Source organism: Lampris incognitus, chromosome 4 (assembly GCF_029633865.1).
Source record: "Lampris incognitus isolate fLamInc1 chromosome 4, fLamInc1.hap2, whole genome shotgun sequence".
Taxonomy (NCBI): domain Eukaryota; kingdom Metazoa; phylum Chordata; class Actinopteri; order Lampriformes; family Lampridae; genus Lampris; species Lampris incognitus.
In genome coordinates, this window is record NC_079214.1 from 63,872,336 (window position 1) to 63,887,563 (window position 15,228).

The 15,228-nt window shown below is 45.8% G+C and overlaps 1 protein-coding gene across 1 annotated transcript in view; it reads left to right on the top strand.

Annotated features, from left to right (window-relative positions):
- Positions 1 to 9,248, top strand: part of LOC130111852 (uncharacterized) — a 73,338-nt gene extending 64,090 nt beyond the window's left edge. The window contains exon 2 of the mRNA XM_056279149.1: positions 7,914 to 9,248. Within this exon, the coding sequence (XP_056135124.1) occupies positions 7,991 to 8,977 (987 nt within the window). The 5' untranslated portion in view covers positions 7,914 to 7,990 and the 3' untranslated portion in view covers positions 8,978 to 9,248. The remainder of the gene's footprint in view (positions 1 to 7,913) is intronic.
- The last annotated feature ends 5,980 nt before the right edge of the window (positions 9,249 to 15,228 follow it).

Sequence of the window (15,228 nt, forward strand, 5' to 3'; positions counted from 1 at the left end):
GGGGCAGGGGACCCACCAGGTCAACATTGACGTGGTCAAACCGCCTCTCTGGAACCACAAACGGCGCCAAAGGGGCCTTGGTATGGCGGTGCACCTTGGCGCGTTGGCACGCCACACAAGAGCCGGCCCAGGCTCTAACATCCTTACGGAGCCCAGGCCAAACAAACTTGACGCTCACCAATTTGGTCGAGGCCTTCACTCCCGGGTGGGAAAGGCCGTGGACGGTGTCGAAAACTCGGCGCCGCCAGGAAGTAGGCACCAGGGGGCGCGGTTGACCGGTGGAGATGTCACAGAGGAGGGTGGTGTTGGCCGCGTCGAACGTCACGTCCTCCAGCCGTAGCGCCGTAGGGGTCGACCGGTAGTCTTGAACGGTCGCGTCCTTGGCTTGGTCCGCTGCCATAGCGGCGTAGTCGAGTCCCAAGTGAACGGCGTTAACAACCGCCCGTGAAAGGCAGTCGGCGACGGAGTTATCCTTGCCCGACACGTGTTGTATGTCCGTGGTAAACTCGGAAACCGCCGCGAGATGACGCTGCTGACGCCCAGACCACGGTTCTGAGGTTTTGGCCATACAGAACGTCAGCGGTTTGTGGTCCACGAAAGCGGTGAACTGTCGGCCCTCCAATAGGAACCTAAAGTGTCTGGTTGCGAGGAAGAGACCCAGTAGTTCCCTATCAAAGGTGCTGTATTTGCGCTCGCTCTCACGGAGTTGTTTACTGAAGAACGCCAACGGCTGCCAGCCCCCCCCCACCCACTGCTCACACACAGCCCCCACGGCGTAGTCGGAGGCATCCGTTGTAAGGGCTATGGGGGCGGCAGGCGACGGGTGAGCTAGCAGCGCAGCGTTGGCCAGCGCGGTCTTGGCGGCCACAAAAGCCTCGTCCATCCCCGAAGACCAGTCCAGCTCGTCCTTAGACTTCTTACCCCGCAGGGCCTCATACAGGGGACGCATGATGTGGGCGGCACGGGGCAGGAAACGGTTATAAAAGTTCACCATGCCCAGGAATTCCTGCAGCGACTGTACAGTGCGGGGGCGGGGGAACATGGTGACAGCCTCAACCCTGGCAGGGAGGGGAACGGCCCCCTGTGGAGTGATGTGGTGCCCGAGGAAGGTGATGGACGACTCCCCGAACTGACACTTAGCTGGGTTGATGATGAGGCCGTGTTCGCTGAGCCTGTCAAACAGCTGTCTGAGGTGCGTCATGTGTTCCTCCGCCGACGCGCTGGCCACGAGGATGTCGTCTAAGTACACAAACAAAAATGGCATGTCACGGAGCACAGAATCCATAAGGCGCTGAAACGTCTGCGCCGCCCCTTTAAGGCCGAAAGGCATACGTAAGAACTCAAAGAGCCCAAAGGGTGTGATGACAGCCGTTTTTGGGACATCCAGTGGGTGGACCGGCACTTGGTGATACCCCCGCACTAAGTCGATTTTGGAATAGATGGCAGCGCCCGCCAGGTGGGTAGAGAAATCTTGTATGTGCGGTATGGGGTACCGGTCGGGGGTCGTGGCATTGTTTAGGCGACGGTAGTCCCCGCACGGGCGCCAACCCCCGTTGGCCTTAGTAACCATGTGAAGAGGGGAAGCCCACGGGCTGTCAGAACGGCGGACAATGCCGAGGCGCTCCATAGTCGAAAACTCCTCCCTGGCTATTGCGAGCTTGGCCGAGTCGAGGCGTCGGGCCCGGGCGTAAACTGGGGGCCCCACTGTGGTGATATGATGTTCCACGCCGTGCTTGGCCACCGCCGAGGAGAAGGTGGGTGTGGTCAGCTCGGGGAAATTTGCGAGCAGGCGTTGGTATGGATCCCCGGTGGAGAGTGTGTTAGCGAGGCACAGCGCTCCAGCGCCCCCAAGCGTGCAGGGGTATGACGCAAAAGAGACGGCATCAATCACGCGACAGTTTTTAACATCCACCAGCAGGTTGAAAGCACAGAGGAAATCCGCACCTAGGAGCGGGGTGGATACAGCAGCCATCACAAAGTCCCAGCCGAAACGTCGGCCGCCAAAACACACGTCCACATGTCTGATACCGTACGTCCGAATGGACGTGCCGTTGGCGGCGTCCATCTGGGGGCCGTGACTGTCGGTCATCGTGTCCACAGCTTGTGCTGGTAGTATGCTGCGTTGAGCGCCAGAGTCAACCAGCAGCCGCCGGCCCGACAAGGAGTCTCTGATGAACAACAGCTTGCAGTCACGGCCGGCGCCCATAGCCGTTAACAAGCGCCGGCCTTGGCGTTTCCCTGAACCCTGTAACTGCAGGGTTTGCGACACCGTTTTGCTTTTGCCCCAAACCTGGCATGGTAATAACAGAGCCCGTCGTCAGGTTGGCGGCGGGCTGTCACCGCAGCCGCGGTGTCCATATAGTCGTACACAGGTGGTGGTGGGGCGGTCTGGTGGGGTAGCAGGGCATGCACAAACTGTTGCCGGTTGGCCAGGAAAACCCTGTCTGCTTCAGCAGCCAGAGAACGGTAGTCCTTGGAGGCGGCGAGAGGAGAACTGGCCAGTGCTGTGCGTACAGGTGCGGGGAGCTGCCTCAGAAAAACGTGTGTGAAAAGAAAGGCCGGATCAGCCGATCCCAGCACAGACAGCATTTTTTCCATTAAATCAGATGGTTTGCCGTCGCCGAGGCCATTCGCGGACAGTAAACGGTCTGCCTTCTCCAGCTCCGACAGTTCAAATAGTTTCAGGAGGAATGTCTTTATAGCATCGTACTTGCCAGCAGCTGGCGGAGCTTCCAACAGCGTCATTGCTCGCGCCGTTGTCGATGCGTCTAACGCCGCCACTACGTGGAAGTACTGCGTTGCATCCTGCGTTATCCCTCTCAGCTGGAACTGGGCTTCCACATGTTGAAACCACGGCCGTGGATTATGCTGCCAAAAGTCGGGTAGCTTCACAGTAGCGGTGTAAATGCTAGCGTTAGCAATAGCCATGTTGTTAGCACCGGCGTCGTCGTTGTCAAACATACTCGTATTAGTTGTTCGATCACGTCGGGGTCACCAATGTGGAGTTAGAAAACAACGAGACAGGAGACGTAGTCGAGGTAGTTTACTAGCTCCAACTTTACATGTCATATATTCGACAACGACACTGAACTCTCTGGACCGGAAGCGGAAGTGCATTCTCTCTTAGGTGAATGTCTCTAGTTATATAGATGTGGGTCACCACACGTTCCAAATTACCCTTCTCCGGGCTAGCCACACTAGCATTGCAGATCAGACAGATGGATTTTGCGTTGGAATAAACGAAAAAATAATCTTCCTCCCATTCATTGTGGAAATGACAAGTTCTCGATCTTTTGGCTTCTGCCATTTTTGTTGTTTGTTGTCTCCGAACACAAAATACAATTAAAGAGAAGTCAACTTTGTTAACATTAGTCATGAGTCTCGTCTCTTCTCGCCTTCATACGTCAGAGCTTGCGAGTGAGATAGTTCGCCAATAATGTTGATGTTGAATCTGACTAATACAGAACTAATGCAGAACTTGCCTCTTAATGGTTAGTCAGATTCGATGTCAATCAAGATGTGAAGACAAGGGACTGCCGATTTTTTCAAATTGAATTTATTTAGTTTTTTTGAAATCTAACTCCATTTTTCAAAATCATCTTGCGATCGACTGGCAATCAGCCTGTGAGCGACTGGTCGATCGCGATCGACTGGTTGGGCACCCCTGCTCTAGCCCATGTCTTTCAAGGCATTTTATGATCAATTTGGTTAGCCTTGCTGCATCTAGGCTGTTAGCCCTCTGAGAGTCAAGAAAGCTCTCATGTATGACCCCATTGTAATAGTATCCAGTGACAAGTGATACTTGTTCTTTCTTCTGAAGGTCTTTGGTTTCATCAGCAATTATACTGACAACCTCACTTTGTTTGACTTCCCCTATTATTTCAGCTTGTACCATTTCTGCTAAGCATTCCAGTAGTTTATTTTGGATAGTTTTGCTAGTGTACTTGGCATTTCCACGAGCTTTCATGCACTTCTCTATCAGGGGATCATGCTTAGTAATTTCCTCTAAAATGGCTAAGAAGGTGCCTCTGTTATTTGAGTCCTCAGACTCTCTGTGTCCTCTTTGGGAGATGTTCTGGGTGGCAGTTAATAGCAGTATCTCTGCAATGGTTTTGATGTATGCCTGATTCTCTTTAATTGTCTTTTCCCTCTCTTTATTGATGGAATCTTTCATACATGAATTTGTTTGAAATGTCTGGAAAGAAGCAAATGAAATAAGACTTACTTAACTCTTACTCAAATTTTAATGCATCCCCCTTTTCCATAACCCGACTGTCATCATGACAACACAAACAGTAATTACCTAAATGTTGATTCAGAAGTAGCCTATCTAATTTATATTCTGCTCACTACAATAGCAGTATAAAAACAATAGCTTCCCACCAGGTCTTACAGCAGCAGAATAACTGCTTGGTGACTCTGAGACAAGAGGTTCTGGAGACGACGGTTCTGCTCCAACCTCACTCTGGCTGTCTTCATCTGAATCCGAGTCATCCAAGTTTGCAGCTAAAACACAAATACATGTCACAAAAATCCATGCTTGTATTCAGCTAAAACCATGCTGTCTGACAACTATACCATCACAGCTATTAGTAAAATTTTTTAGAAAAGACTCAATGCTGGAAACATTCAGTGAGAGCTCTGGTAGACATGGGAATGCACTGCTCAGCTTCGTCACCATAAGGGACAAGAATTCAGGCATTTGCTTAAATAATCTCACATCAGTATGTCCATTTTTGAACTGCTGTGTCATGTTACATAGAATGCAGTTATTTTTTTTACCTGTTGTCATTATCTTGCTGTGCCTAAATGTTTTCTGACCTGGTGAAGAGCGGTTGGAGATGCCCTGCTCTTGGCTGACTCCTGCTGGACTCTCTCTGCTCTGATACTGCTCTGACTCATTTTGGCCGACTGGCTGGCTGGATGTATTTTTAGCTAAAATCCATTGAATGTCCGCCTGTCCCTTTCGTTTCATTCTTTCTATCTCTGCCAAACATTATAGTTAACACAAAAATGCAAATTACTAAGCACTACATGGATTTCATATTGGTGAAATGCTGAATTCAAGCCAGGATTCACTTCCATCATACTTTTTCAAGTGGGAGATCAGATATTTCCCTATTTCTGAAGGTATCTGGGACGCAGCATTAGTTTCATTTACTTAGCAATGACTGTAGCATGACTGAAACATTATTTCACAAATAAGAAGTGTCTTTCAGATGGCGAGCTCATGGTTGTAACTTAGGTTAACAGAAAGAGCCCTAAATTAGCTAGCAATTGTATGTGAGAACGAGCTAACGTTAGCCAGCAAGCTACAGTGCATTCCAGCAATAGGGTAGTTAACTAACTAGTGATGTAGTAGCTTGCTGCTACCTAATGTTGGAAAAAGCTAAATTCAGTGGCTGAAGCAAGTAAATCCTCTTTCACACCTTAACATGAAGTAATATGGGGAATCGTAACTTACCATGAAGTTTCTGTGGTTGACGTGAAGCTGCGTGCCAATGTTCGTTTAAGGTCTCTGTGCAGTCTAATACTGCGTTCAAGTCACATCGGAATTACCATTTCCCACCTCTGCCGCGTTCATGTCATATCGACATCACCAGTTCCCACTTATATATACGATTCTCATTAACATCCAAGCTGCATCCAAGTCCTAAACATGTGAATCTTTCCCATTATTACCTTCTCTCCCACACTATAGTTACAAGAAATGTTTAAGGTGCCACAGATTGTGACGTTTACTCATCTGTAAAGAGTCAAGTGACAAGTGACGGGACAGGGGCACTTCAGGGGCCAATCAGATTTCAGGTGGGGTCAGTGCCCCTCTGGCTCCGCCCCTGGAACTAAAACGCTAAGATAGGAACTAGTTTAAGAAAACGTTTCACAGGGAAAGAATATAAGAGCTCTGCCTGCCTGAAAGATTTTTTAGTCCAGCTGGACTGATCTTCAGTCCAAGAAGGGGAAGAATTAATTAATTCACACAACTTTGAAAACCAGCTTCTACTGAAGTTGAATGAGAACTTCAAGTTTGAGTAGTTTGACCAGACTGAGAATTGTCTCACCTGTCACCACTAGAGACCTGTGAGATGGACAGTACAGTAGAAGTCAGCCACAACAAATTGTTTGCACTGACAGCAGAAGTGCATTTCTTTTGGACTTTAAACTTGGGTGGATGTTACCTCAAAATTAACCAATACTTTATCGTCTGAAAGTTTTGTTGAGTTGCGAATTAATACAATCTTTATTGAGTTTTTTTTGTTGTCTCGCTTAAAGCAGTGTTGTTGTTAGGCAGTTATACAGCTAGAGGTGTGTAACTGGGATTTTAAGGTAGGTTGGTTGTTTTATTAAACTGGATTATTGTGTTAAATAAAAAAAATGAAAAAAGGCTGTCCTTTTCTCGATTCAATTGTGTTTCTATAGGCATTTCTATTGGCTTTGTAGCATATTCTAAGCGCTTTATTCTACAGGTTCTACAAGCAAGTCAGTGCATTCAGTAGGTTGTTTCAGAGTCAATAGGTTCTATAAATGCATTGTGGCAACAATAAAACAATGCGTTGACATTAAAAAGAAAATATACTTTTGAATACTTGATTATTTTTAAAAGCAAGTAGTCCAGTACTTTCACTCAAATAAAAATTTGACTTAACAACTTTCACTTGTATTGGAGTAATATTTGACCAGGAGTATCTATACTCTGAGTCAAGTTGGAGTTGTGTACTTTGTCCATCTCTGACATTAATCGATCCCGACACATCTTTCTGGCCAACTCAAGCATCCTGACTAGGCTGGCTTTTGTGATCTCGGATTGCTTCAGCCTAGCATTATTACATGGCTACAGGGCAAACGGTTGATACAGACCATATAGTAGGGGCAGGCTGCTTCCTCGTTCTCACATGGAAAAGCTGAAAGCCTGTAACAAAGTGTGTGACAGCCAGACAACACATGACAAGGCTTTCATGTGCACAACATTCATCTTCTGTTTCACATAACTTCTGTAACATCAAGTACCGAACATAATCAAAATCACCCCAGAATGCTGTTCTCCACCATCAACTGACTACTCCACCTCCTTGATGCCCCCTACACTTTAAGTGCTCCTGACCTCTGGAAAAAAACAAATCTAATTTGTTTTTCATGTTACCCCACTTTACTGCATCAAAATATATACGCTGTAGGTGATAATCTTCAGTACACATTACAAAGAAGTCACACCATGGCATGCCCATGAGTCCCAGCTGCCCCGTTATTTGGTAGTGATAGGAGTGGCTCTCCTTTAGCTTGTAGCTACCATCTGCCTGCCTCACGAGATAGGTACAGTCTTTGAAACTGTCTTTTGATGGGCACTTGATCTCCAAAAGTCCATAGCTTGTACTATCCCCCCTCTCTATCACTTTCCTGTCTGGTGACGTGCCAAGGTGTGGAGCATGAGAATTAACCACAAAGCCACATGGGAACACTAGATTGCCTGTGACCTCAGAGTACTGCATTGCAGCTATAGGTTCTAGATCTACCCCTCTTTTCATTGCCTTGGTCTGTCTTGGGGCCTTGGTTTTGATACTAGCGGCAAGGATATCGTGGTTGGCTCTCCTTATGCATATTCTATGAAAGGAGCTTGATGTGAGTCGGGGAGACCTTTCAAGATGCCAAATGTTACTTGTGTCCTGTTGTATGGTCTCACGTTCTAGAGCTACAGATTCTGCCAAAGTGACTGTCATTTTACTGTAGCTACACATTTGATTTCGATTGAGCACCGTACAGACATGTGTTGGTTGTGGCGGCAATGGGAAATCAGGGAAATCGCCAGGCTGGTTTGTGGGTGGTGTTGGTCTTGCTGGCCTGATAAGAGGAAGCTGTAAAAGGGAAGAAATGTGTACAAATTATCAACTAATGTTTTATCATTTTGTCATTTACAGAGACACATCATGACCCAGACAACCACGGAGAGGCATTGGAGACTCTAAAGGAGACACTAGCAGAACAGAAGCAGGAGATGTTGAACCTGAAGATGGAACTTCAAGCCAAAGACAGCCAAATCCAGTTGCTTGGGAAGGAACTTCATGCATACACTACAAATGCATTAACCCCAGAGTGTCTAAACAACAGTCATGTACCTGAGTACTTCCACTACTGCACTGGATTCACCTATGATCAGTTCAACAGCTTATGTGAATTTTTCAAAGTACCCAATGATCCCATCACTCAACAAACAAACATTCCTCTCTCTTACAAAATGCCAGACATCGAGATCCAAAAACGTCCCGTGCGTAGTCAGTTTTTACTCACACTAATGAAACTAAGACAAAATTTTGACCACAAAGATTTAGCATTTAGAGTTCAGATTCGTGTACAGAGTGTCAGCACACTGATAAACTCCTGGGTAGACTACATGTATGACAGACTTGGCCAACTGTCCATTTGGCCGCATAGAGATGTGATTTCACAGAACATGCCTGTTAACTTTAAAGAGGAATTCCTAAATACATTTGCAATTCTGGACTGCACAGAACTGAAGACACAGAAGCCCAGCTCATTACTGTTGCGGAGTCAAATCTATTCAACCTACAAGTCCTCCAACACACTGAAGTCACTAGTTGCTTGTGACCCACGAGGTGCAGTTATGTATGTGTCTGCTCTATTCACTGGATCTATTTCAGACAAAGAGATCTTTAATCAGTGTAATATCATAGAGCTACTGCAGGGTTGTATTCAGTGTGGCTACCTTAAAGTTGGAGATGGATTAATGACCGACAAAGGTTTTCTGATTGAAAAAGAAGTGGAAGAGATTGGTCTCAGACTGAACATTCCACCTTTTGCTAGATCTAACCATCAGATGCCACACGCAGATGTTGAGATGACCAAAAAAGTCGCCAAACACAGAGTTCATGTAGAAAGGGCAATTGCCAAAATTAAAAAGTTTAAGATTGTTTCTGGTAGAATACCAATGTCCCGACTTTCCAACATAAATGAGATATGGTAGGTTGTTAGCATGCTGTCCAACTTCCAACCACACATCATCAAAGACCAGTGATCAGGAGGCACCCTGGTGGCTAAGGGTCCCCTCCTCTCGTACCTTTCTGTCTACAAGGTATTACTGTCCTATAATACAGGTACATTCCATTACATCCTTTTTCATGTTTCTTTAGTCATATTAGTCCTATGTAATATTGTATGATACTAACCTACTTGAAATTACTTGTACACTATTGCCTATGTAACAAGTGACTTTTGGATACAAAATAAATACTTATGTTGACTCAGTCAAATCCTTTTTCATTTACCTGTTGGCTCAAACCACTTCCAAGGGGGTACTTGTTTTCCCCTATAGTTATATTGATTGGCGGCCTGTTAGCCAAGTAGCTGATGGGTGCTCCCGTCTGCCATCTCAGTAGTGCCAAGTCCTCGTCCGTAATTGAGGGGGTCCTTGGAAAATAATATCAAAACACTATTAATACCAATATGGACTACTGCTGAATATGTAAAGTATGTCATTTTGGGGGGAATATGACAGGTCATTCCAGGTAGTCAGTGACAATCCAGTTAACTTACCTGCTTCCGGTGTAGTGACAGTCAACTGGTCTCTGCTTTCGATCATGTCTAGCCTTTGTGACCACCACCGATGATATGGGCACAGCCTTTATTTTACCACCTCTTGGTTTGTGCCATTGTTGTGGCAAACTTGTGCAGGACTTAGCTGACTCTTCTGTTCTTGCCTTTATGAGATCCAGTGTATGGATCAAGCCCACGAAGTGTGAGCAATATCCTGGTGCACTTTAAACAAACGGGAAAGTGCATGTGAGCTCCCCTGATCCAGCTGGCTAGCTAAAACATAGCCTAATGTTAGCTAGATCTGAAAGGTAGCTAGTAGGTTATATGGACTCCTAACTAAATGTCAGCTTAAAATACAACTTAAAATAGAACTATCTATATTGTCTTACCCTGCTGTACATGAGCATTGTTGTTCATTTATCTCCTTGTCCTTAACGTGAATAGTTAAGACGTGGGGTGCCAGGGTCTTATATTGGGACCTGTAGGCTTTAGCCTCGATTTTAATTTCCCCTTCATTCACACGCTGACAAATTATAACATGGATGTAGCTTTCAAATGCATATTGCAAGCCTTTCTGTCTACTTCTCTCTGATATCTCCTTGCTTTTCCAGAAATTGGATGTCAATTCACCTGGAATATCCGTCACTGACATGACAGTAAACGCCATGTTTAAATTTCGCGGACGGACGATAGCTTGCCAGGCGTAGCAACAGTAACCAAGGGGAGGGGGACATCGCGAAGGGTGAATTGTTACGTGGATGGCATGCAGCTTTATCTCAGCACTAGACCATCCTCTCAGCTCCCCCCACAATCCCTTGTTAACTGCCTCCACCAAACAAAAATCTGGATGTCATCAAATCTACTCAAGCTAAATACCAATAAGACTGAGCAGAAGGTTGTGGCTTCCAAGGCACTGCTCCAGAAGGTTGGAGACCTTCTCCTCGACGTGGATGGCTGCTCCATCTGTCCATTCCCAGAAGTCCGCACCCTTGGTGTCATTATGGACTCTATCTCTTATTCCAGTCACACATCAAATCTGTCACCAAATACACTTTCTTTCACCTCAAAAACATCTCCAGACTCCGGCCATTACTCTCAAACTCTGTGGCAGAGACCCTCATCCATGCCTTCATCACCTCCCATCTGGATTATTGCAATGGAGTCCTGTCTGGGATACCTAGCAGAGCCCTAGAGAGGCTTCGGTATGTGCAGAATTCAGCTGCCAGGGTACTCACCTGCAACAAGCCCTGGCAACACATCACTCCCACCCTTGTCCACCTTCACTGGCTCCAGTCAAATCCCACATTTCTTATAAAATCCTCCTCACCTATAAATCCCTCCACGCCCATACCCCCCAGTATCTATCAGATCTCCTTAACTTCTATATTCCGTCCCAGAACTTGCGGTCTGCAGACACAGGCCTGCTTTCCATCCCTCACACCAGCTTGCAGACTTTTGGGGATAGAGCCTTTAGTGTGGTAGCCGCACCCTTTGGAACTCTATTCCAGCAGAGATCCGCAACGCTGCTTCTTTGGACAATTTTAAAAGACTACTGAAAATCTACCTTTTTACTAAGGCCTATGATCTGAAGTCTTTTGAGCTTTGTTTTAATCTTCTTTTTTTTCTTATTATCTAGTGTAAAGCGTCCTTGGGTTCCTTGAAAGGCTCTAGACAAAACTAAGTTGTTGTTGTTATCATAGGATGCTTAAACATGTTCATCAATACCATGCAACCAAGATTCTTACATGTGACTGAGTGAGCATAGACAGTAGATAGGAGGAGAGCCAGAGACCCGCTAACCTCCATGTAAATCTCCATGTAAACCACACATACAGCAGCAACACCAGGGGCGCTAGTTCACCACACGTGGCTTCACTCAAATGACGATCCACTTTGATGTAAAATGCTAATTTCTCAGTATTCTTTTTGTACTTGTGATTATTTTTTGGAGACTGTACAGGCAACTAATAGATGTGTCCATTACTGTTAGTGTCTTTGGTGTCCATTACTGTTAGTGTCTTTGAGCAAGGTAACAAATCAGTGCCGGCCTGCCCCAGCCTCTTGTTTTTTTATGGAGAAACCTGCCACATATGTCTCCTCTGAAGCATAAAACAAAATACACTCTTTGAAATATGACACTCGAATGCTCAAACCTCCATAAACCATGAATCTTTTTATAACAAGCTACTGACCAAAATATTTATAATAATTAATCTGAAGACACAAAGACATGAATTTTTAGAAAAATATTACGGTGTTGGAGCTGATCGGTTAGTGAGCCCCAAGCCACCAGATAAACTCACCCCATCACTACTACAGTGACATCTGTGTGGGATAAATGCAGACACTGGCTTCTGTAAGGGGTGTTTGGAGCTTCTCTGTATGGCTGGCTACTTGATAAAACTTGCATATTGAAGTCTAAAGGTCAAACACCAGGGATCACAAGTGAATTTACATCTGAACAATGGAATCCCTTTTCTCAGCAATTAGTATTAGGATGCCCTTTGGCAAGGAACTTAACCCTGAAAGTGAACAGTGACCACAAGAAGCCGCCTGTGATTGTATCAGGCCGTTTCAACATAGAACAGTGCATCGCATGCGATATTATCAGTCCGCTGTGAATACATTAAAGATAAATGGGATCATGGGATTGGTTTGTTGAGACCATTTGAAAAGCCACTCCCCAACCTGATACTGTGAAACCACTGGACTAAGAATGGTGACCTGCATACGACTGATCATGAGTTTGCACGTGGCTCTTATGTACCATAATCCTAATCATAATGTGCTAATTGTTCTAAAATGTTCAGCTGACTGTGGAAATGAGGTGGTGATTGTCCGACTGCATTCAACATGCTGTTCACAATCAAACAAATCACCCAAATACACCATCAATTCATGCATATCCTAAAAACATTTAAACAACATGAACAAAATCTGAATAAAACTACCACCCAGCCTTAAATGCAATCTGTACTACTTGTTTTCTCACTCATGTTGTCAGCAACATCAACCCTTATTTTCATAAAGGAATAGGTTGGAAAAGGAATATGATTATAGAAAGGAATAACTTAATGACAAAGTAAGACTACAGGCAAAAGAGAAAGTGAATTATATATATAGTATATATATATATATACACACACACACACACACACACATATACACACACACACACACACACACATATATATATATATATATGTCATTTTTTTGGTGTGACTGAAATTCACTTCTGGTCCAGATTAATGCAGGCTTCGTTCTTTCTCCCGTCTACCTCCTTGCTACCATGATGCCTTTTCAATTAAATTAAACTGGGGATTGACGACATTTATGTGCTTCATTTTGCATATAGACATCCCACAGACGGACCACTGGTTGAGCTGCACAGGGAACTAAATTTTTAAAGGATTTACATTTTTGAAGCCGTCTGTGATTTATCTGACCATATAAGATTGAGGTATATTGACATACATAATTGAAGATTTTGAGTTATAGATTGAAAATAAGCATTTTCTCTTTCATAATTGAAAATATCAGAATCAGAAACACTGTCACTTCATTTCATGCACTTGCACAAATGAAATGAAATGAAACATCATTTCCCCCCAGCCCACAGCAGTGCAACACAAAGACAAAAGCACACATCCAAAAACTACAAGAACACATAAATCCAAACTAACACATGTATTTAAACTAAACGATAAGTAAATAAATAACTGTCCAGGAGAACAAACTCCAGCCAGGATGACTGTCGAAACTGCCGGTCTGCATGGGCTAGCAGTTAGCTTAGCCTGCCCCACTTCCGCATCCTGTCAGACCGCCCTCAGTGATTCCTCTTCGGGAGCAGCTCCGGTCAGGGCTGTGGTCCTTGGGCCCATGGGACGCAGCAGACCCAACTTCCCTCAGCCGATCCAACGCTAGCACTCCCAGTCAGATACCTTCGACACACCTCCCTGCACTCCCTCCACACGACGACACTAAAAACACAGTCAAGGCTAGGCGAGGCTGCCGCCAGACCATCGGAACTGCTTGTCTGCATGGGCTAGCAGTTAGCTTAGCCTTCCCCGCTTCCGCATCTTGTCAGACCGCCCTCAGTGTTACCTCTTCAGGCACAGCTCCAGGCAGGGCTGTGGTTCCTAAGCCCACAGGACTTAGCAGACCAAGCTCTCCCAGCCATCAAATGAAGACAAACTTAGACACAGACGTGGACAAAGACACTGCATGGACGTTACTGGGTGAGGTCACCACAAAAGTGAATTTGCGCCGCCATCTTCCCACACCGGAAACGGAAGAATAAAAATATGGGTCTTTTATTCCAATCTTTGCAAACACTACCTAAGTAGAAAAAGCTTTTACAGCATCAGAAGACATTAGAAACACAGATATAGTCTTTGTTTAGTGTTAGTCAATCCTTTTGGGAGTGACAGCAGGTTCTGATCCTGTGTTTTGTACTTTGGGTGACACTTTTGTTTAGATTTGAAATAAGGATTGTACCTTTAACCCCGTAAGTGCTAGTGCCTCGCTTTACCCACTGAGACACAAAGTGAATGGAACCCCTCAACTGACCAGCTGCTCTCTGGCCACCGAGATCCAACTATTAGATTAGATGGAGGTTTATTATTCTTGTGGGGAAATTGTAGCTGTAGAAGAAGCTGCAGGACGTTTTGGTAGCATGCGGCACACAAGCCTAATGTTCCTTAATGTGCACTGTAGTGCACATTCATTCCTTCATTATCCACTATATAGCCCCCACATTCTCCACATAATCACACACACACACACACACACACACACACACACACACGTCTCAGTTACTTTCAAACCCCAAAACACGCTGCACCAAAAGTTGGTCCACCTCAAAGATCGGGTTCCCCAGCACAAACAGAGCAGTATAGTTTACACTGTTAAGTGCCAGGAGGATTGCCGTGACTTGTACATCAGGGAAACTAAACAGACGCTGGCCAAGAGGATGGCACAACACAGGAGAGCTAACGTATCAGACCAGGACTCTGCAGTCTACACCATCTACAGGCCAGTGACCACTCTTTCAAGGATGAGGATGTGCACATCCTTGATAGGGAGGAACACTGGTTTGAACGGGGAGTGAAAGAGGCCATCTATGTGAAGAGGGGACAACCATCTCTGAACCGAGGAGGGGGGCATCTGTCACCACCTTACAAGGCTATGATTATAAACATTCCCAAATCCTCTGTGAATAGTACACACGGCCACTGAAACTCTAGTTAATGGTCACACCTATTTGCATATGAAACTGATTGCCGGTTTCGGTCATTATGCAGCTGTGCTGCTTATAGGGTTGGGGATACCTGCAGTCAGCTAAGATTGACGAAGTTGGGCATCTGGGTGGCGTGGCGTTCTATTCCGCTGGCTACCAACACGGGGATCACCGGTTCGAATCCCCGTGTTACCTCCGGCTTGGTCGGGCGTCCTTACAGACACAATTGGTCGTGTCTGTGGGTGGGAAGCCGGATGTGGGTGGGTGTGTGTCCTGGTCACTGCACTAGCACCTCCTCTGGTCGGTCAGGGTGCCTGTTCGGGGGGGAGGGGAACTGGAGGGAATAGTGTGATCCTCCCATACGCTACCCAGATAGCATCCGGATGTGGGCCACTTCAGGCAATGATGCGGCACTGACGGCCTTCTTCTGGCCCTGACAAAAT